This window comes from Cyrtonyx montezumae, unplaced genomic scaffold (genome assembly GCF_038088225.1).
Source record: "Cyrtonyx montezumae isolate F1298 unplaced genomic scaffold, pur_monq_1.0 scaffold_24, whole genome shotgun sequence".
NCBI lineage: Eukaryota > Metazoa > Chordata > Aves > Galliformes > Odontophoridae > Cyrtonyx > Cyrtonyx montezumae.
Genome location: NW_027071981.1, coordinates 4760251 through 4784069, shown reverse-complemented (window position 1 = coordinate 4784069; position 23819 = coordinate 4760251). Strand labels below are relative to the sequence as shown.

Below are 23819 nucleotides of genomic sequence, written 5' to 3'. Positions count from 1 at the left end.
GGGGCACGCCCTGGTCGCCTGTACCAAACCCTTTGACCCGATGTCTGTGGCTGTACGACTATATCAGGCACCAAAGGGGGTGTCCTGATCTGCCACAGAGACATGATAGGGGTCCCCTTAGCAATGAAGACTGGAGTGTTAACCATTATTTCAGTAGGCCATGTACCTATAACCGGAGGAGCTACCGAACCCCCCACCTCCAATAATCTCCCCCAAGGTGCAAGTAGGCCGCACCATCGTGGTCCTACCTGCACCTTCCAGGGCCATTTTATTCTATTGGTACCTGGTTCTAGGTCCTCAGGGGCAGGGAGCAGAAGGTTGTTCTCATTGCCAATCTGAGGTTTCACTTCATTATCGGTGCCCGTAATTTGGATCCTAAGTGGGGAGGCCCATATTGTTTGTAACATTTTCAAGGCACTGGGTCTGCCATCTCTAGGTCTTTCATTCAGGTCCCGCAGGGTCTCATGGAGTCTCTTTGTCCACCCCTGCAGGGACTGAGAGTCTGTCTTCAGGGCAGCCTTGAGAATACCATTGTAACGTTCGATAAGGCCTGCCCCCGTTGGATTATATGGCAGGTGGAATCGCCACTCAATATTATTTTCTTCTGCCCAGCGTTGTATCACTGCACCCGTGAAATGACTTCCTTGGTCACTCTCGATGACTTGCGGTGTCCCGTAGGCAGCCATCAACCTTGTGAGTGCCTTTATAGTGTATGCCTGGTTGGCTTTTGGTACTGGATAGGCCTGCATTAGCCCACTCGCGGTGTCGACACAGGTTAGGGCATATCTCGCCCCCTCAGACCGAGGGAGAGGCCCAATATAATCAACCTGCCACCTCTGTAGAGGATTGTGTCCTCTAGCAAGACGGGCTGTAGTTTCAGGCAACGACCTCGGTCTTATCTTAGAGCAGGCGTCACAGTCTCGGCATGCTTGAGCGATGTCCGATAGTTGTACGGGCAGTCCCCACGCTTTAGCGGCTGCCCACATGGTCTTCTGCCCAGCATGCCGCAGCTTTTGATGTAGCCAGTAAGCGATATTCTCAGATGGAGAGTTCTCAACCCATCTAACTCGGGCCAGTGTGTCGGCTTCATCATTTCCTGGTGACTGTAGGGGTTGATGACCAGAAACATGGTAGACACACACAGTTCTGTGTTTGACTGTATTCCATATGTCTAACCACATATCTTTGCCCCAGATCGGTCGGGAGTGGATAGTCCAATCCTGGGTGGCCCACTGTGCGATCCAAAGAGTGAGCCCCCGATACACAGCCCAACTATCTGTGCAAATATTCAGGATACCATCACCAGGTTCTTTGGTTATAACCATCCACACTGCCCGCAGCTCTGCCCACTGGCTGCTTTGACCATCCCCCTCTTCGAACCAGATTGTGTCTGTGGCAGGATGGTACGCTACTGCTCTCCACTTACTTGGGTTGCCCTTGCTGGACCCATCCGTGTACCAGGCATCTTCAGGAATAGGATATTTTCCTTCCTGGACGGGACTCTTCTGTGGTGGAGCAACCGAAGTTTGTTTTGGTGCATCACTATGATACGTTACTGGGCCAAGAATCTTCTGAAGCTCTTCTTTCAACGGTGAGGAAGATAGACTACTCCTCTGACTGAGATAGGCAACCCATCGTGCCACCGTCTGCGCCTGGGCCACCCCCGTCTTAGGAAGGTGGGTCAGATCTCTTACCCACCCCTGGATTGGCAATGTAGTCTTGACTATAACTTCGGCCGTTTGGGTTATTGGCTCTACCGCTTGTAATGCGGAATAGGCAGCCAATAACTGTTTTTCAATCATACTATATCTTTCCTCTGCTCCATGCCACACCTGAGACCAAAATCCAATGGGGGTCCGAACAGAACTCTGACGTTGCCACAGGCCCCAGCCAAAGCCATCTTGAGTTACGTGAACATCTAGCTCAGCTGGAAGGGTAGGATCAAATATACCCAGTGCCTGGGCTTGTTTAACCGCCTGTTTCGCCTGTTGAAAAGCATCCTGTTCTGTTCTCCCCCAGTCCCATAATTGGCCCTTTTTGGTAAGTCTATATAAAGGTCTCAGCAGCTGCGCCAAATGAGGTATAAAGGAACGCCAATATCCCAATATACCCAGGAATTCCTGCAGCTGCTTTGGTGTTGTAGGGACTGGAAATGCCTGAACCTTATCTATGACGGCATCAGGTAATACTTTGGTCTTTCCTGACCAGACTACCCCTAGAAATTTTACGGACAGTCCTGGACCTTGCACTTTTTGAGGATTGATAGCCCATCCTCTTTCACTTAGGTAGGCAGTTAATGAATCTGCTGCCTCCCCTACTGCTTCCAGTGAGTCGGATGTTAACAGGAGGTCATCAATATAGTGGTATAGGTTCACACTGTTTGGTTTCCTCCAATCAGCCAGGTCACGTGCCACCAAATTATGACAGTATGTTGGTGAGTGCACGTACCCCTGTGGCAAGACCTGAAAGGTCCACTGCCTGCCTCCCCACGTAAATGCAAATTGATCTTGTGATTCTTTAGCAATAGGTATGCTAAAAAACGCATTCGCTAAATCCAGGACACAATGGTAGGTTTTAATTTCCCTACTAAGAGTGTCCATTAAGGAGGCAATATTGGGTACGGCCGCATGGATGGGCGGCGTGACCTTATTCAGTTCCCTATAATCCACCGTCATTCTCCATGTTCCATCCGACTTCCGTACTGGCCATATGGGGGAATTATATGGGCTGTGTGCAGGCCTTATAATACCTACTTTCTCTAATTCCTGCACTGTTTTTGATATTTCTTCTTGTCCACCCGGGAGTCTGTACTGTCTTACATTAGTAATCCGGCGTGGTTTTGGCAAACAAATGGGCTCATGTTTCGCATGGCCCCTCAATATTGTCCGTATTGCCCGGATACTAATGTACCTCTGCCGTAGTCTGAACTCTCCCACAGTTGTCTGGAGAGCCAGACCCCATAGAATGTCTATGCCCAAGATATATTCTGGAATTGGGGCAATCGACACCTTATACTCCCGGGGCGGGAGACGCCCAACCCCCAATTTCAGCCACGTCTGGGTGACTGGAATAGTCTGTCCCCCAAACCCACCAATCATCACTCTATTACCCTTAAATTTCGTTGGGTCTCCATATATAATCGATGTTTCTGCGCCAGTATCCACTAGAGCCATCACCTTCTGCACATTTGTCCTGGACCAGAATATTGTTAGTTCTACATAGGGCCTCCGGTCACAGCTAGAGGCCCTATGGGGACCAGAATTTTCCGTTAATCCATGAATTTTGCCAGATCTAAATCTTTTGCCACAGGTGGCTCAGGCACTGTAGCCTGTGACACCTGCGGATTTTTTTTCCTTCTGTTCGGTATTATAAAGTCAGCCAAATTCCAGGTTGTTGTTGGTGTTTTTTCTATAATTCGTACTCCCGATTTTCTGGGAGCACTCTGAAATTTCTGATCATTTCTAAGCTGTTTCCACAGCTGTAACAAAACATGGTTGGGTTGCCCATCAATTTTGGTAAATGCAACCCCAGCCCGTATGAGATCATTAAACATAGTCCTCCGGGATACCCGTACGGGGCCTGATCGGGGCATCCGTGGAGCAGGCTTTTTAGTTCTAATAGGGAAGGCCTCAGCATCTTCCACTATACGAACATTACGCCTGGTTCTTACGCGCTCCGTCTCCCCTAAGTCTGCTACTAACTGGGCTGCCTGCTGTACGATGGCTTCTGATGCCACCAATGGATTTAATATGGAAACCAACATCCCATATAGGTGGGAGGGGGCCTGCTGTAGTATTAGATCTCTCATGCCCGCTGTAAATTTTTCCGTATCGGGGCTTTCAAAAGTGTCCGCATACAGAGCCTCCCTCATACCCAGTTCTCTGATATAGGTCTGGAGGTCCTCCATAGAGGACCACAAACCAGTATTAAGAGGGATATCGGTTTTGTTAGGCCATGTTAAGCGGCATGCAGCCATCAACCAATCTATAATAGAATGGTTTTCCTCATTATAATGGACAGCTGCATATAATCTTTGTCTTAATGCCGGGTTTATCGTTATAGATGCTAATTTTGACATTTCTGTTCCATTTACTAAAACACTTTCAGCTCCTGCATCCCATAACCTTAGGAGCCATGATGGTATGCTTTCTCTTGGTTTCTGATGGAACCGCTGTACTAGGTCCATCAACTCATTAGCTGTATATGGACGAGCGGTCACATGGAGGCAGGTTTCTGCAGGGGGCCATTGGTCAGGAGGCACCCCTGCTGGTCTATCCTGTACCTTCTTTGTTTTTTGAGTTATAATAGGCCGAATCTCGAATGGGTCCATCATAGATGGAGTTTCGAGATCTGCCTTAGAGATCTTTTCCCCTGTCATATCAGAGTCTTCTTCCTCTGATTTTGGGGTGTCTTCTACCAATATATTCCTTATTTGTCTTGTGGGGACATTTAGGCCAGGTTTTTTGGTTGTTAACGTACCCAGCTGTTGTTCCAGTTTCTCAATACGGTCTCGTAATAACTGATTTTCAGTCTCCATATTAACATTTGCAACATCTAACTTGAGTATGGCCATTACTAATGGCCAGGCTACTGCAGAGGCAGCTAACCGCCGCTCCTTGGTAACAAGTATGTCTTTATCTAATCCTACGAAGTAGTCAGTCAAATAAGATGGAGAAGGAGCGGCAGTCCCTGGAACCCGCATGGGTCCCCATTTCTCAATAACGGATGCCAATCCATAGTAGGGTGACCCCATGAATCCTGGAATTAGACCAGGGATTGTCTGTTCTAGGGGGGTAACGTTCTCCCCCTTGGCCCATTTAAACATACTCCAAATAAACGACATTATGGATTTAGTTAGAGCTGCCTGGCTCGCCAAATGTAGAGTAAATAACTCCTAATGACGATACTCCACCAGGGAATAGTATAGAAGATGGTATATTTTAAGTAGTTCTATACAAACAGTTATACAGGTAATACAAAAGAGAAGATGGCTCACCTTTAAGATGACAAGGCTCGCAGAGGACTCCACATGGGAGGGATCTCCAAGAAGAGATCCTTCCCTGGTGGTGGTCAGCCCTTAAATGGGGTTTGAGAGAGGAGGAACTAGGCTCCACCCCTTCCACCCACACAGGTATATCACCTTCACCTGTGCCCCCATGGCTGACTTGGTGCTCACCTCAGGTGACCAATCAGTGGTTCAGGCCGTGATTCAGCAGTTCCCATACACTTTGGTAGGCAATGGAAATTTCTAATGCTTAGAACAGTTAAACAACTGCCATTGCTTCCGGCCAGACCAGCACTGGCGTGTTTGACTTCAGAGTAAAATAATCTCATTTTGCAAGGGGTCATTTTTCAAGAAAAATAGAACATTTTCTGTGTCATTTTGAACAATATTCAAACTGATGTATGAGAAAGAGAAAGGCTGATGTAAATTAATTACTTTAGTCAGAAACAATACCCACATTAGAAAAGGAGCCTACGCTATGGTTGGTTACATCAAGCAGGGCAAAATATGGAAGACTAAGATTTCTTTTGTCCAACGATCCAGTACAAATAAGATGCTGATCTGAACAATTTAAATGTAATTTTCTTAGCACCTGTCAGACAAGTGAGATTAGAAAACCTCCACTTTAAAAACAGGCATCCTCAACCTGAGTCCTTAAGTGAAAATTGACCTCCCACCCCCATTTCCTTGTAAATGTGGCCACGTGACAAGCAGAAGTGGTGGTTTATTCCAGCACTTTGTTATATTCAGTTAGTGTATACACCTGGTGTGAGATGACCCACAGTGCACCTTGGGAAAACAATGCTTTCAAGATAGATATCCACACTTGGTACCACAAACACAATTAATCCTCTCAGCAATATGAAATCCCAGATAGATCAGTGCAGGTATATGAAAAAGCACTTGGACTTACTGGATGGAGAAATGCTATTGATTATTATGCAGCACAACAAAACAGGGGGAAAAGGTACCTTTAATTAGGGGAATCAAAGCAATGCTGGGTCAGTTCAAAAGAGCTTTTTACATGACTGAAACAGACTGTAAGCATCACAGCCAAACTTCCTGAGTTGCTTCTGCTAGTGTGACATAATACTTTTTTAAATCTTTCATCAGATCAAAGAGTCCTATCTCTACATAGAATTCCATTCTAGATTATCTATCGACACAACAGCTGCACTTCTCCAGACTGCAAGAAATACCGCTGTAATATTTAAGGTTGGGCCTAGATGATTTCACTGAACTACCCATATGACAATCTCCCATCTGTAGTCACCACCCTCCACAGCACAGCTGTTCCCATGGCTGTGCAGAGAACGGGGCCCTTCAGCTACAGTATAAAACAAGCTCTAGTAAATTTTAGTTTTTAATTTCATGGCTGTTAACATCATCAGTGATCAGTGACTCCATCAGGACTGGATGTGTCCCCTGGGTCGGGTGGAAATGGCGTTCCCTGCACCTGAGGAAAGGGTCTCTCCCCTCTTCAGCTCTAGGCAGTTAAATAAGATCTCCGTGACACAGTCTGTGCAGAAATGGAGTTGGGAGGGCAGGAAACAGGCATGGCCAGGTAAGGACCTGCTGGTCAGCTGAGGGAAAAGAGGGACACGACCAGGCAGTGGAAATAAGGATATGTTGCTAGGGAAGAATACAGGGATGCTTTCTGGACACGCACAGACAGCACAAGGAAAGTCAAGGCACAGATGGAATTTCAACTGGCGAGAGATGTGAAAAACAACAAGGAGGAGTTCTATGGGTACAATGTCCAGAAGAAATAGTTCAAAAAGAGTACACCCCGTCTGCTAAATGAGAAGGGAGAAAGGGTAAAAAGCAATGCAGCAAGGTGGTGGGGGGCCCTGGGCCGCTTCCAGCCAGTTCTGAGCCCCTTAGCAATGCCCGGGCAAGGCGGGCTTTGGAAAGAACAAAATGGTGCCCACTGGCTCCATGTGTACCAAAGCATGCAATCTGAAAGGCTGCCATCTGAAGGACTGCAAAGTGCTATTGTAGGAAAATGCAGAAAGAAAGCGATAAAAAGGGCAGAGAATGAAAAGTGAAGGCATGAGGGAACAAGCACATGAGATCTGAGTAAGAAATTGTTCAAAAAGGCATTCGAAGTGGGAGCAATTCTAGTTAGATTTACAAAACTAATCAGATTGTCATGCCATGAGAAATAGTGTTGATTTTTATGAATCAATTGCTAAACAAATGGCCTCCACAAACAAAGCAAGAGAACAAGCAGTACTGAAGAAAGACCTCAGTACTAATGCTTATTTCAATTACACATATTTGCATATCAGCTTTGCAAAATTATCTTGCATAACCTGGTGCTTATGCAGATAGAAGCCAGTGAGCTTACCCTATATCCTGGAGACAGGAGAAGAATAACATGGGGAATGTTTGTAGGTTTATGCCACCACAAGCCTGAACGTTACTACTTGAAGTTATTTCAAAAAGCAAACAAAAGTACAGTCCCCCTCTGAATTAGCAGAAGGCAAAGCAAAATAATTAAATCAATCACCATACTTATCAAGTCACGTTAAAACACCTTATATGCAGCACTTGCTTGGTATTGAACTCAAAAGTATTCTAGAAACAGAGAAATACCAGTGGTGGACATCAAAGCAAAAGAAGGCTTTCCAAAATTCAGAAAGGTCGAAGCAGCAGGATTTATATTCCTTAGGAAACAGGTCACAAGAAGATCTCCCTCAGAGGCAAAAGAATTTGAATATAATGAGAAATTACTACATACCCAACCTCGTGCGTACACCTAAGTAAGGGAATGAGAGCACAAATTCAGAAACCTCCTCTCCTATAGAAATTAGGGTAAAAATTATCTACACAGACTAAAAGAGCAGGAAGGAAAAATAAAACGCTACGGACAGCAGTCAGACTAGCTTATGCAAACAGTTTCAAAATTGTCTGAGGAAAATTATCTGAGGAGCTACTGTGCAAGAATACTGCTACACTCTAGGAAATGTGAGCTTCTGGGGCACCGCTTCGGATGAAATTTTGATATTACCTATCAGTTCCCATCAAATTCCACACACGCCTTTCTCATACTCTGGATATGTAAAGTACCACCATGTATACATTGAGAAGGACTGAGGTACTTTTGAAAATTCACTGAATGAATAGAGGAAAAGAGACAAGAGGGAGGAGGTAGCGAAGGAGAGAATAAAAGAAAGCAGCTCACCCCTGTCCCACAGAAGTTACTCCATGTTCGGGTCTGCTGGCTGAGATGTCAGTGTGAACATTCTCTATTACTCCTGGCACCAGACAGGAGAAGGGAAGCAGTGGTATAAGAGCGGTTGACCCCAACACCTCAATGCTCCCAGAGAGTTTTATGGCACCGGGAGCAGCACCAGATTGTTCTCAGATTGGAGTACCTATCTCATTTATTTACTTGTTAAAACAAAATATCTTTTAAATAACTCTGAGTGGGATGCATATTAATGTGACGATACTGTCTTAAGCACTGAAAAGTATAGACAAGATTCAGGATTGGATTGAAGCATGAGATTACATCCTAGTGTTTATTAAGTGGACATTTAGATTTGTTGTGAGGGAAGAAGACAACAGTTTTATCATTCGGCCTAAGATTTTGGGGGAAGAGAGGAGCATCACCATTTAGAGATTCACAGACATTAATACATTCAGTAGGCGGTAACAGAACCAAGTAATAAATACCAAGTAATCGAAACAGCAGGGATCATACATTAAAAGTTACAAAATTAAGACTACACACAAAAATCAGGCAGAAACATTTTGCTTAATAAACAGAAAACTAATGAAATATGTTGACAGTAAGAGTCAATAAAAACAAGCAATAAAAATAAGCAGATTAAAAAATTGTGGAGATAAGAACATTTAAGGCACCAAGAATGACAATGCGTGGAGCCAGAGCCAAAATATATTCCAAGTGCAAATACTGTGGTGACCTTCTCCTAAACTAGAGGATGCCTCACAACTTGGGGAAAATTGGTCTATTAGGTAAAATCAATTTATAATCCAAAGTAATTTTTTTCTAAGTAAATAATTTCTTAGAATAATATCTAATTTAAGCATACTATTTATCAACTACAGGTCTATGTTTTATTGGCATAGAAATGTTTCTATCTATTCCTTTGGAAAGTGTTCAGCTGGGTTAAGGGCAGCATAAAGACCATGTAATCAGCGTAGGAAACTCAGAAAGGTCAATGCTAGGAAAAGAAACATTAAGAACAGAAAAGCTAAAAGAGAAAATGCTGAGGAAGTTAATACTTTAACACCAAATGCTTAAAATTCCACATTAAGGACATCCCTGACTTTTCTTAATGAGACAATTCAGAACAGGCTAGAATTATTACAAAAATTCAGTAATGGAGCAGTTAAGTGTCCTGCACTCTCATGTAGTTTTGGAAAACACGAACTGAAAAATATACATAGCGAGTTAATAAAATCTTGTGTGTACATAAATTAAACAGCTAGAGATTCTTGAACATTCAATTTGTCAGTTGTTGTACATTCTCCATTTCTTGGCTGCCAAATATGATGAATTCAATTGCTGCTTCTGATTACCTATATTCAATAAAATGGTGACAACTCATTAATCAGGCCACACAACAGGGAGACTGCTATAAGGCTCTACAAACCAAAAGCCTCATTAGGAATGAGAAGCACTGCCAATATGCACCCTCGTTATCTACATCATGGCTGACAACTTTGATTAGAAGCAAACTTCGAGTCTAACATCTTCCTACCTAAGATGAGCTTACTATACATCAGTAAATTATATTATGAGAACTACTAAATTGTAACTTAAGTAGTCTACAACAAAACAAGAGATTACTAAAGCGCAGACCAGCTATTGATAAACATCTGAGAAGCATTACAGTTGTTTTTTTTTTCCCCATATATTTATTTCTGTGGAAAATGGAGGAATTTCTCCTTTCCTTCACATTCTGGGAGATAAGCTTTATTTTTTCTAAAACTGATAAAAGTTATTTTCCCTTTAATTAAGCAATGTCTGTTTAGCAAACCCATTCTCTCTCATTCCTACAATCAACTGGCAAATACAGCTCAAAACATTGTTGGCCTCACACAGTAAGGTTCCTAACAGCACTCAGTTTGAAAAAGCAAACCAACACGCCAGACCCATAATGGTCTGCTATATTATGCTTACTAGCTAACAACAAAGAGAATGGTTAAAAATCTAACAGCAGCATAACACTTAGCACCTATTATGGACACAAACATAACTATCTTATGGTAATTAAAGTTGTAAGAAAATGATAAGTGTTCTGAAGCCATAAACTGCATCGAGTGAAAAACTATTATGACTGCAGTGTCCCCAGCTCACAGCCTACACCAGGCAGTTTACAGTGATAAGCACTCTGTATAAAACATGGGGAACTGGTACGTGAAGCTGATGCTACACAGTGCACACTGGTTTGTGCTGGAGCAATTGATTTACTCTCATCCTAAAGCTGAAACCACTTTTTTGATCAGGTTCTAGATCCACCTACCATGTATTTTTCTCATCTGAACACCCAACAGTTTGTGCTGACATCTTTTCTACTGTAGAAATATTCTTCTGACCATAACAACAGAGACAGAAAAACTGGCAGAGAAAACAAGCAACCCAGCTGCCAGATAGAGCTATGCGCTGCCATCCACACCATCTCTATGGTAGCTCAAGGATGCCAGAACCAAGCCCTCCATGCAGGATCAGCATAACGTTATTCACATGGAACAGCACCTTCCCTCAGCAACTGACTGGCTGTGACCTGTAAGTGCTGTTCAGTTGAACTAAGCAAACCAGAATTTGGCTTTTGACAGAACAACAGTCACAATTTGTCATGAAAGAATGTTTTTCATATGCAGTATTACCACCTCTGCAAAGTGAGTGTTTAATGTTCTTATTCCAGAGAGAAAGGAAAACAGAAGGGGACAGAAAGCCTTTCAGCGCCACAACATCACATGCGTAAGTTATTACCCTATAAATAGCATTATACATTATTTTTGTTAAAGGGTTCTTTCAAACTTCACGGAGAAGAGAAAGGAAAACAAAAAAGTGATATGCTGCACTGTCCAAAAATAAATTGAAAAATGATAAATACTGTTTATCATGTTGTAATACATCGGAAAGAAAGTCCTCTGCTCTGGTATATAAGTAAAATATTGAAAGGAGTAAAAAGAGAGAGAGATACACACACAAATGGTTTCCAAATCAGAATTCAAAGTATCATCCTCTCCAAGGGGCTAGGCACTCTTTCAAGAAGAAAAACAAAGTCTTGGCTGACAAAAAAATGAAAACTACTAGAAAGGTACAAGATAAATGACTAGATTTTTCCTCTGCTAAAATCAATGCAGTTATAGCCAAAGTGAACAGGGTCAATTAAAAAAAGCTAAATCTATTCCTCTAAATGCAGTGGAATATTTCACAGTCAGTGGAAACCATTATAGCTCAGAAACCAACGTACATCGACTAACTACAGTAAGAAATCAGCACTGTTTCTATTTTAGTTACCAGATGGAAAACTAAAATTCTAACAGTAGACAGCATAAGGAACATTATTAGGAGAGGTCTGCTGTATTAGAGTATTATATTCCAAATATAACCCTAGAAGTAATGCACGCACTGCAGCTCTTGAAGTACATAGGAAGAGGGCTAACTGAAGTATCTAACAAATCTCCACACACAGTTCGTTTTGATTGCCATTCTTCCCTGTCTTGTTTTGGGTGCCATTTCGCTTTTGCCAACCATAACCATTGCTGCTTGTGCAGGAGCCACAGCACGCCCAAACCAAAGCAAGGCTTGCTTCCTAAAGGACCAGACACAGCACCACTGCTCACAGTGCAACTGCTTTCCCCACCCATCTTGTGAGCCACAGTACAGCAACCACTCCTCATCAGGGCAGGCACAGGCAGTCCCTGTCCCACCACGCTGAGTGCCAAGGTGCTGGCCAGCACTCGGTAACCTCCATCCCACCAGCCAAAGCCCAGCGCTGAGCACAGCTTGTTTATGGGTGACACCAGTGACATGCACACCACTGAGTCCCTTCACTCAGCCCAACGGGGTGAATTGAAAGATTACTCTGTCATGCCAGCGTGAGGACTCATTTTTCTTCTGTGCTACAGAGGTCGCCCCCATCCCACAGCCTGTGTTTGATTGTGATTAATTTGTCAAGCCAGCTATAGCATGGAAATGAAGAAATGGATTGCCAATTACAGTTAGTCTTCGCGCAGAATACCTCTCGAACCGGTGCTATTCTGCAGTAGTGACAGCTCAGAAATAAACTGAATTCAGCTCTATCAAGCAGAAACCTGAGCCAAAGTGTATTTTAGAGCAGCAGAAGGTGACTTTTCCCATCCTCCTCTCTAACCAGCTCCTCAAGTAGATGGCTGACTTCAGCCTGCCTGCCTGGCAGGTACACAAAAAGGCTATCCACATTTATTTCTCTAGTCACCTTGTTAACAAGTACTGAACTTCTGACTTCACACTCTTCCACAAGGTACACGTTTGGATCTGAGCGCCTCACCCTCAGTAAGCTTGAAGGGGAATTTAATATCAATGCCATTACCTCTAAGTAAACAAAAGCAGCAACAACTTGGCTCTGTAAAGATGTTCTTGAAAGAATTCAAACTTCTTCCTAAATGGTATTCACAAAAAGGTAATTTTTGACATACCATGTTTCCCTCTGCAAGTAAGCCACGTATGTTTTCACAAGCTGTTTAATATTCCATCAATACAGACAAGTGGCTTAAATTGAATAACAGGATTTGGATAGACTATGAAGTAGAAAGCAATTCCTGAATGACCCAATTTTTTAATTAATAATTAACTCGGAATTTGAGAAATAATGCCTCAATCCTGACAATGTGTACCTGCAACTCTTCCTGTTCTATAAACAGGATCCTGGCATATGAATGGGGTTAGTCACTCATTATGCTGTGTTATCTGACTTTCCCAGTCTTCTTCTGCCTCAGCAGCAGCTGTCCATACAAAGATGTATGGGCAGCATTCCTATCTCACAAAGACGCAGAAAAGAGGACAATGCAGTGAGCAACACTTAGAGGCAGAGACACCTTCAAACTGTCCTTCAGGTACACCTGGATATGCCACAGAATAGCAGGTCAATTTTGATGATCTCTTACTTTGTTACAAGGGAGTGAGAAAATATTTGGCCTCATAGCAATGGAATTACTACTTTAATTTTTATTTTATTGTTTCTTTCACAGGTGACATAAAAGCCTCAGTATTCTTGTACATATCTTTTGCTCATTTCTTCTAACAATTTTCAGACATTGAAGAGATTGTTTCCTATAGAGAACAACGGAGCAAATAAAGGGCAACTCCACAATACTCTGCCTAGGTCAGACCAGAGTCACACCGTGCACTAGAAATAAGGAAAGGATAAGAAAAATAAGCTGTTTTCCTAGTATAATAACTATACAATGCTAATACAGAATTTCAGAAAGATACAGTTTATGGTAAAACTAATTGTTATGGGTCAAATAACAAAATTCCTGGTCAATGACTGCGAGTCAGGACAGTAAAAACTATTTAAGGACACATAAACACGGACTACCATGACTGTTCTGTTCTCATAGAAGTTTTAAGTCATAAGTCAGATGCAATATTAACAGAGTACGCCTGATGCTTTTCTAAATATGAAGTAAAACAATTGTTTGGTATTGAAATGATTGTGGTTGATGGAATAAATATTTTACCCTAGGCACTCTTTCTTTCTTTTCCTTTTCCTGAAGCCTATAGAATTTGTGATGTATAACTAAGCTTACATACAAAAATGGTTATGCCACAATGCATGGGTGCATAAAATCACTGCTACTGTGACACACAGCAGCTTCAGTGCAAGTTTCCAAATCAAGGAGTAGTTTTACAGCTGCCAAGATTATACCTATTCTTCTTCAACTAGATTATTTTACTATGAAGTTCTCCCTTTCAAGGAAGCTCTGTGTCATGAAATTTGTCTGAATCCACTAAACTAGCTGTCTTTCTTTTTATATTGTGTTTAAAACTTAACAGACACTTCATATACAACATACTCTGTAAAACACGGAAGGCAAGAAAAAGATGTTCTTATAATAGCAAATTTGACACACTATATTTTAATGCTGAATACGGTTAAAAGACACCACACAACATCATGATGCTCTCCTTAAAAAGAAAGTTTTGTTGCAGCACCCGGTGAGATTTCACCAAGGAATCTTCAGGAGCAGTGAAATTCCTTGGTATGAATCTCACTTGTCAATGAAGAAAACACATAAGCAGCTCTCAATAACAGAGAAACAGGTTGGAATCACCAGAGCATCTCTGTGGATCATCTGGTCCAACCTTCTGTCTGAAGCCTGAAAAAATTCACTGTTAGTTGAGGTTACTCAGGACCCTGGGGAACACAATGTGGGCACATCTTTGTCTTTGCTCCTCAAGACAAAAAACATCTGTAGTGAAGCAGTCACGAGAAGCAATACACACATTGAGCTGGTTGATTTAATTACCTGAATATGCATCTAAAGAATTACAGTAGATGCTAGTAGTCTCAAAACTTGGAGGCTGAATGTACCATACTAATTTAAGGTCTTCGGGACAAGGTCTATATATCCTCTTTTTTTTTCTTCCCTCAACATAATTTTTTAACAAATTAGCTTTGAAGAAGCTCTAGCTGTTCCCTACTGTAAAGCCCATGGATCATGCACATAGAATGACCTTGCTGACTTCACACAGGAAAACTTATAAGAAGAAATAACGTGACACTACTGGTATACAGCGATACAGAGTTTAACTTTCATTGCCGTCCTTGAGACTCTCTCAGTTCTCTGAATGGAAAACCACTAATAACAAACATATCTGATCAGCTGAAGCCCTGTTTGTGTTTTCAGCTATATGTTTTCTCCATACAGATCTTTTCCAACTCTTTTATACTCTGCAGAATAGTTTTGCCCAGAGAAAAAATAAATGTGAAAGCAAAATGGAGAAAAGTCCCTGAAACGCAATCTGGTTTTGATGGAAGTAGACGTTACCTGTTTTTCCTCACCAGATATCCAGATGGGATATTGCAAACCCAACTACTGATGAGTAAGAGCCACTCTTGGAGCTTTGAGATGTACGTCAATATGAAATTAGAGAAAAAGGGTGAAGAAACAATTCTGTGAAGTTGAGAGATCACAGGGGCCAACTGACAGATGCAAATATAAATTCATAGCAGTGAGCCTAACAAAGAAGCTAGGCCTTCTGGGCTCACAAAGCCTCCAGTTCTTTGTGCCCCTATTGCTCTTATAAGAAAGAGGCAACTATATAGCTCTACCTATCTCTTCCTGAAAAAGAAAAGGGCCAGAAGGCAACTGAGGAAAACATTCTGTGTAAAATTCTGAAGGATTTATTTTTTTTAAGGGCAGGAACTTAACAGTACTTCAGTGAATGTTAGGATTAGTTCCCTAAGATTCTGGAGAAATGCTTTAAGTTGGGCAGTAAGGAAGAACATCAGAATAGATAAATTTCTTGATAATCTAACTACATTACCCATAAAATGCCAATTTCCACAGAAAGAGAGAGCTTATTAAGTCTCTCTTTTGAAATCAAGTTTGAGTTTCTCCTTCCTAAATATGTCATATGAATGTTAATTTTAGACCATTGAGAGCTCACTGATTTACACTTCCCAGCAATCATATCTCTGTACTTAAAATATGGGAATGACCAATTAGTATCATGGACACTATGCTGTCTGAAATAAGAACATTGTTAAATAATGCATGCAACAAATTTTTATACAAGCAGTAATTAGATTTCTAGGATTACTTGAATATTATAATAGTCATTTCATTGCTGCTACTATTATTAATTTTAATAATAGTCTCATTTAACTGGCGATCAGTCCCAAAAGAAGCAACACAAAATGAGTTACCATACATCTTCATTTTCACTAAAATATTTACTCCATAATTTGTATAATGTAATAACAAAATGCAATTAACTTCTCAATGAGTTACAGAAAATGACTGTTAAAGCCACACAGTAGTGTCAAACAGTTGATGCAGTCTGGGTTGAGGGATGAGGAGTTGTTGATTAGATTTAAAAAATGGCTTAATAATAGGAGAGAATCTTCTTAATGGGAAGCCTTCTTACACAGCCTACCAGATTCTTTTCCCCCCAGCAGAGAGCTTCTCCAATATCCGATTTCTTACATCATTACTCTGAAATCACAACATTCACATCCTAATGCTCACATATAGGACAATGTCATTGGTTACGAGGTCTCACAGCACCAGACTAGAAACAAACCTTAGGACACTTTACAGTTAGATATTATACATCTGTGTAAAGAGGCTCCGAAAAATTTGAAGCTAACTACTTCTTTGGAAAGATGACAGTGCAATCCTTATTAGAATTGCTCATTAAAGAAATACATATCTTCAGAACAACATGCTAGCAGAAAATGAGGAGAAACAGATGGGAAAGATGGAAATAGATTGCCTCAACCTTTAGCCCTGAAAATTTGTTCTGCTTTTGAAAATGTTTGGTTTAGTCCTGAAACTCAGATTTTCAGAGGGTTTTTACAATCTTGTGGCATACCTGCTGGTAATGCTCTATCTTGGATCAGCTCACAGGCAGAAGAGCTGATGGATGTGATCCCAGTCCTGTCTTGACTGTCAGGATGAATCCCTCTTTGGGTACAGAGGAGGGAGGACCAAGATCAGGATGGCCGTGTGATGAGCTGCCACTACACCAGGGGGCTATCTCCCTGCATGAAGGCAAGGCAGAGCAGAGGATGTGTGATATCTTCCCTTGAGGATCCTGCCTTGAGACTGTCCAATACACACACATATTCCACACGTTATTTCACTCTCCACTACTTCTTTTTTTCTCTTTGTTTCTAAGCCTGCTTTTCAGGCTCTCCTGGAGCAACACATAATAAATTAATCTTTGCAGTGTTTTTATCATGGTCAGGCCAAAGCTACAAGTAAACATAAGTGGCCCAATTCTAAAAGAAATAAGTCTTACTACAATGTAATAAATGTGTTTAAAATGTGGTAAACCCGAGCATTTCCACTGTTGTAACCACTGCAGACCCAGACTACACTTTCACAGCTTTGGGTTTATTTCTCTCTTTTCCTCTTTATGAATAATAATAATAGAAAAATAAAGGCAATACGCATTCACAACAAAACTTAGAAGCTGCCATTATCTTGTTTCTCAAAAGAGATGGATGATATTTTCATGAAAGTCAAGATAAAAAGAACTACACTGATGCAGAGACAAAAAGAGATACAGCTACAGATTTCTTATTACTGTCTTTTCCCCTTTCCATTTTTTCCTCCCCTAAGTTTAAAATAACCTGTAAATACTTGCTTATGTTGCCAGCGAGCAGCTTAGGCTGCCAACATAAGTATCTAGGAACAGAAGCCAAGCCCTGCATTACTGTAAAATAACAGTAAGAAGGTAACAAATAGACGTGCATAGACCATAACATCCCCAAGTCCTTCCATATGTAGTCCAACTCACAATGATCTCTCAACAGAGCATGTGACGAAGAATGAAAATTCCTGTATTCTCATAACCATCTGCAGAGCCTTGCTTTAATTTTGCAGCTCATAAGATTTGTAGCACCATACCAGACAACCCTGTTCACTTTGCTGGCTGCAAATACCAAAACTTGCAGATAACTTCTTAAAGACATGATAATGAGGTGCTCTTGCATAAGAACTACACAAGGAAGTCACTTCATTTTTTTTTTCTGGCAATACCTCAGACATATTAAGGTAGTAAAGATGGGGAAAGTGGATGTGTTAATAATTATCACTGCATATGCTGAAAATCAGACAGTCTTAAAATAACTCTTTTTACCCTTAAGATTCTTTCTACCCTATAAATTTGTCTGTGGATTTATTTTTATCACTTTTTTCTTTTTTTTCCTTCTAAATAGCACAATTTATTTGAAAAAGAGAAGCATAAAGAGTATCCCTAAAAACAAAGCTGGCCTTCAGAAAGCTGAGACAATGCTAAACTCAGGCTTGAGCATTATGAAACGCTCAATAATAATCATAACAATAACACTGAGGGTGACTGAGTGGATCTATAAGTTGCCAGATAGCCAGGTTCTGGGGCAGCAAGTCCTCTGTGCTCCTGGAGCAGCTTTATTTATGAACCTTTATGCTCTTGTTGTAAAGGAAAACATTTATTGCTTCAGAACAGAGTAACCCAGGGATCCATGGGGACATGAGTCTTCATAACCTTTGCTTTCTTAGACTGATTATCAGTTTAGAAGCATATTAGAGCTGACAGGGGTCTCTCAGGAAAAGGTAACACTTTCTTTTCCACCGGTGTCTTTGGGTAGACCTGTACTTGTTTTGCAGCCCTTACGAGCATTTCTTAAAGATTAAATCCCCCATTTGAAACTATAAGGTTTTTTTGAAAGAACAATCTCTCCTGAGTGAAATTTTTGCCAGAGCTCTTTAGGAGCATGCTGAAAATAAAGTTTTGACTCCTGGCACAGTGCCTTGTGGCAAACGACCTTCCCAGGGCTCTAACTCATTCAGTCTGGAACATCCATGGTGCTATGGGTGGAGACGGAGCATTAGGGAAGTGTTTGGGGAGGAAAGGCAGCCCTCTCCTCCACCCAGCACCCTTCATGGAAAACTGTCTGCCTGCTGCCAAAACCTCTCAACAAGGCTTGCTTGCTTTTCCTCGGTTTCCTTTTTATGGGAGAAAAGGAGTGCTCTACAGTGATGCAAACAGAAAAGGACTGCTCTCCAGAGAAGTGTGACTACTTTCTGCTAATAATAACAGAGAAGACGAGCCATCTAGTCATTTACAAGGGTTGGGAGGGAAATGCAATCCAGATTCTTAAACTGGATCCATTTTGTTCATCTCTTGCAAATTTGCCCCCTTCCGCTTGGAGGTGAAAGTCATCAGCCAAGGGTTTCCGGATGGATAGCAACTGTTGCTATGGATCTGAGGTGAGAAATAAGATCTGTGTTCCTTCACTACCATTTTATTGGAGTAGCCTGGCACGAAGTGGACAATACATGAAACCTTACTAACCAGTGAGACCACCAGGAATGAAGCTGATCCACTTGCTTGTTGGAAATTATGTCAAGGAATGGATGTGTACAGGGAGAAAAATACCAACAAAACCAGAAAGATGAAAGCATTCCTTTGTGGGGTTTGCATGTACCTTGCACCTCAAGCACAACGTGCAGCACAGTTTGAGCACTGCAGCTGTAGTCAAACAAACTGACACCTGAAGCCTGATGCAGGGTTGCCTGTTCCATTGCTATACTGGCACCCAGCGTATCTGGGAATGTGCAGAGAAGATTCATCCTCCTCCCCACCCAGTTAAATAATTTTTTTCTGTAAGGAGTAGAAAATATTGAAATGTAGCAAAACCAAATTAGATACTTTAAACAAACCAAAAGCCCAGCTAAACATGGAATCAGCAACAGAAATCCTGAATACTTTAGAAGAAATATGTCTCAATTCTTCAACAAAGGTGAAAACAGCAAACAATTACTCAGAGAGCATCCACCATGCTGTGCGACGTTTCAGTGCTCTCGCAGCATACCAGTTAAAAAAAACAATGCTAATCAAGAGAAGTATACATCACTTCCAGAAAGTAAGACCAAGATTCCTATCACTAATCCTTTTCAACACTCTTTACCAACTTCAGGTAACTATAATCCCCACCTGCCGAAACCTTTTCTATTAAAAAAGCCCATTGTAAAATTAACTATTTAAAGTTCCAGCTAATAGTAATTTCTACATACTTGTGCCCTATCTTGCTTGTTTTTGGGAAATGACAAAAATGCTTCTGTTTGGTGACTTAAAGATCAAAGTTTGACATCAAAGCTAACAGCTACAACACAGACTCTCCCCAGAAGCACAGACTAAAGCAGAGCTGTTTAGAAAGTCACATCCAGTGACCTTTGATGTTTGCAGGGAAGGCGGCTCTACGTTTTTCTACAGTAGAGAAAGTGTGGAAAAAGACACAGCACCCAAAGTAATTTGGCTTATACCCTCTGAAGCTTAATTCAGATTTACAATCACCAAACAACTGATTTTAGTGAATAGCTTTTCTAGATTTTTCTTGGGGAAAAAAAAAAAATATTGTTGTCATTTTTTTAGAAGTAACCTCCCCACATCTGCAATATCTGATTAGTCCAAACTGAAATTAATCTACCTGTAAGTTAAAACTAGACATTATTTTCAAGCTCCGGCCCTACCTTAACTATGGTGGTACACGACAAATGCCTTTTTTTTTTTTTAATCACTGCATAGTTGTTTTTTTCCCTCTAAAATTATTCCAAGTAATTCAATGTATTATCATTTATATGCACATACTGAAGCTCAATGAAAGAAAAATCAGCCTACATTATTTTTACATGGTAAAACACTTTTGTCCCCTGGTAAATCTGCACATCCTCTCACAGATTGATACAGATTTTTCTCCAAATATGGAACAGCATTTTTTTTCCCTCCTTCAAATATCATGCCCATTTCTTCCAAAATGCCAATCAAAAGCAGCTGAATACGAGTGAGGGATTGCCTTAAAATTACAACCAAGCAAGTGATTAACTTTTTAAACAACCCTTTCCCTCCATATCTTCAGGCAGTATTAATTTGGATGCAAATTATTAAGCTAAACATGTGGAAGCACAACTCAAGGGAGCAAAGACAATTCCACATTATTCTAGCAAGTTTGCCTGAGGAAAATGTACTTTTTCCCAGTGTTGGACATTTGGGAGCCTTGCTTACTTGCCTTCTGGATGGAAAACTGTGCCAAAACCCTAGTTTTCCCTGTGGAAGCCACAAGCAGTGTGTTTAAGAGCCACCAGAGCCACAGGAGTGTAATCACAGCCATGAGTCCCGGCTGGCAGGCTGCTGAGGGCTGCACAAAAGCTTCCATTTATCAGCATGCTAGCATTCAGCCACAGTCAAAGGCTTTGGGTCTCCATTATTTAACAAAGTACGAGAAGATTTTCAAGACCAACCGGCTGAGGAAACACCCAATATGAAATATCCCTGATTACAATACTCATAATGGCAAATAAAAATGAGTAAGCAGTAAGTGACATCCAAGGTCTCGCTTACCATAAATTCCTGTCGAAATGCAGGGGAATGCCTGTAAAACAAATGAAAGAACAAACATCAGTGGGATTTCTGTTTTCTGAACTTTTTATCAAAACCAAGGGTATTTTTTAAGTGCTTGTTTTTCAACGCCCAGCGATTCCACATCGGAGCCTTCACTGTTATGACACTCAATCCACAGGCATTTTTATGTCATTATATGAAACATATTCCATATGTTTTCCTTGCCGCCATGTTAACAGAGGTATATTCTTTTTCTCATCTCAAGCAATCAGCAACATTTGGATCAAGAAACATTATTAAAACTCGCTTTTGAGCTAAAAAATATTGCTACAAGGTGAGTTAGTGCCACGAGCTAGTACAGAAGAAAGTCGTAATCTTTGGATATGGTTAGATAATGTTTCTTCATGGGTAAAATCAGCTTGACCAGCTAATACCTCGCCCTCCCAAACCCCTTCGCTGAGACTTGTTTCACCATAACCTCTCCTTTTGCTCAGAGCCTTTCCTTTTTAACCTTGTTTAAATTTCAACAGCTGTGAGGTTTAGGATGATGAGGCTTAGGACGTGACATAACACACAGTTGCTCTGGTACAAGTCAGGTGTGCAAACTGGCGCAGAGAGAGGGGGGAGAAGGTGACAGGAGAAAAGAAAAGGTACATTTTGGGAGACAGATTTGACACCGAAGAAAACGCATCAAACAGCACGTTGTACTAGCAGGAACAAGCCATTTCCATTTATTAAGTGTGAGCTTTGTCTGGAGATTTTCACTCCTGCAAGCTGGACTCAGCTTCCCATCAGAAGAAACCAACATTGTACTAGGGGCATGGTTTCACGGCAGGGATGATATTCTTTGTGTGTCGGTGACATGTGATATCACCTTTGCCTCCCACCTCAGACTGCTTGAGTAGGTAGGAAAGCACCTGGGATGGGAGGCTCAAATATCCACCCTGGGGCTAGCTCCAGATCCCCTGGCGATGAGTCATCTTACAAAGGAAAGGAATTCTTTACTTAACGACTCAGGAAAACATTATTCAAAGTTAATGCTTTCTTTATATTTAACCAGGGAATTAATTAGGGAATGGTGATTAAGAAAGGAGAGGTCTAATGGAAAGAATACAGTCTGCCCTCCCCTCTGAAAATACTTAAGTAAAATAAAGTGGGGGAGAATTATAGTCTCATTCACATCACAGCCACTACAACTTAAATCCTGAAAAATACTTAGCTTTGTAGTTTGTACCCAATAAATCACAATGAATCAGCTCTTTAAGGAAATGAGGAATGGAGGGGAAAAATATGCACATGGCTACAGAGCTCAGGCTGAGGTGACAACAGACACTCCAGAAATAAAGGAGAGATACAAAGGGTCATTTTGTCCAGTTTAGCAACAAACTTCAAAACTCACCAGCATTCAGGTTTCAAACGTTAAGAGAGAATTCCTACAAACAATGGTTTTGCTCTCATTATCCTTCTGCAACTGAAATAATGCACCTGCTTTATATATTCCTAACAGCCATAGGGAAAGGGAGGATTCAGGTTTCTGGTCCTGCTGACCCTATAACTAACTGGACACAGAGAAATGATCCTCCAGCACCTCTGAAGAGCCACCAACAGGCAGCTTCTCAGGCTGCATCGCACAGGGCACCCACAGGATGTAGAACCACCAAGCAACATCACCAGTCTGGGCAAGGAGACGCTGTGCAGCCCCCAGCACCATGCAGCATGCCGGTGACCCGGCTTTCTTTACAGATTTGCTCAGGAGATTACACAGCTGCATTTTTGGCATTGCATGACAGACGCTCATTGCATTTCTCCTTCATTCACAGAATACACTGCTCAGAGGCTGCTTAGCAAGCTTTAGCTAGCAATTGGAGCTGTGCTCTTCTTAATATCTATTTTTAAATTACTGCGTAGACACATCATAATCATTGCCTTGCTTTCAGTTCCTATCGCCTACATGAAACAGATTTGAGTGAAGCTGCAAGATTGTGTAAAATCCCGTCAAGCTCCTTCCAATACCAGTCTCTGCCATAACTTAGGTGAACTCTGCCCTCTCCCTCATTCAGAGATGATCACCACATATAACCAGCAGGTGTAATTTCATAAAACATGACAGCACTTTTATTCATTCAAGAAAGGCCCGTGCCTGAGATCACATATCAACTACGTTTTCTCTTGGCTCCTAGGGAGACAATTTAGCCTAGATGCCAGGTTGAAATTACTGGCAGAGCAGTAATGGGGAACTCACAGCATGGATATCAACATACTACAATATTTGGCTTATGGACAAAAGATGTTAAGGTTTCTAACCTTTCCTGTGCATAATATCTTAATTATATATTTGATTTCAATAAAAAAATCCAATTTCACAATAGGAAATGTTCATTCCTACTACTACAATAAAATGTTTTTCATCTTAATTTGTTGCCAGTAACTGCTATTTATTGACTAACCTTTAATTTTGTTGCTACTGAAGGAGTGTGTTTGCCTTACTTGGGGGTTAATAAGCACTGCTACCCTTGTAGCACTCAAACCGGATACAACTCTGGAGCAAAACGCAAGGAATAATGGCAAAGGGCTTCCTACTCCACTGCTGCCATCATCAAAACAGACCAAATTAAATCAGCTGTGTGAATACTGCAAGACTGAAATTGATTTAATTCCTGCAGGAGAGGATGTGGGTGCTCAGTCCCTGGTACTTTCTAATTTAATGATTCTTCATGAAGGCTACAGCTAGCA

The 23819-nt window shown here is 41.4% G+C and overlaps 1 protein-coding gene across 2 annotated transcripts in view; it reads right to left on the bottom strand.

The window, feature by feature from the left end:
• The window catches only part of MACROD2 (mono-ADP ribosylhydrolase 2), an 840242-nt gene that overhangs the window by 276961 nt on the left and 539462 nt on the right, over positions 1 to 23819 (bottom strand). For both annotated transcript variants that reach the window (XM_065739549.1, XM_065739548.1), the window contains exon 7: positions 21087 to 21117. In XM_065739549.1, coding sequence (XP_065595621.1) covers positions 21087 to 21117 — 31 coding nt within the window. The remainder of the gene's footprint in view (positions 1 to 21086; positions 21118 to 23819) is intronic.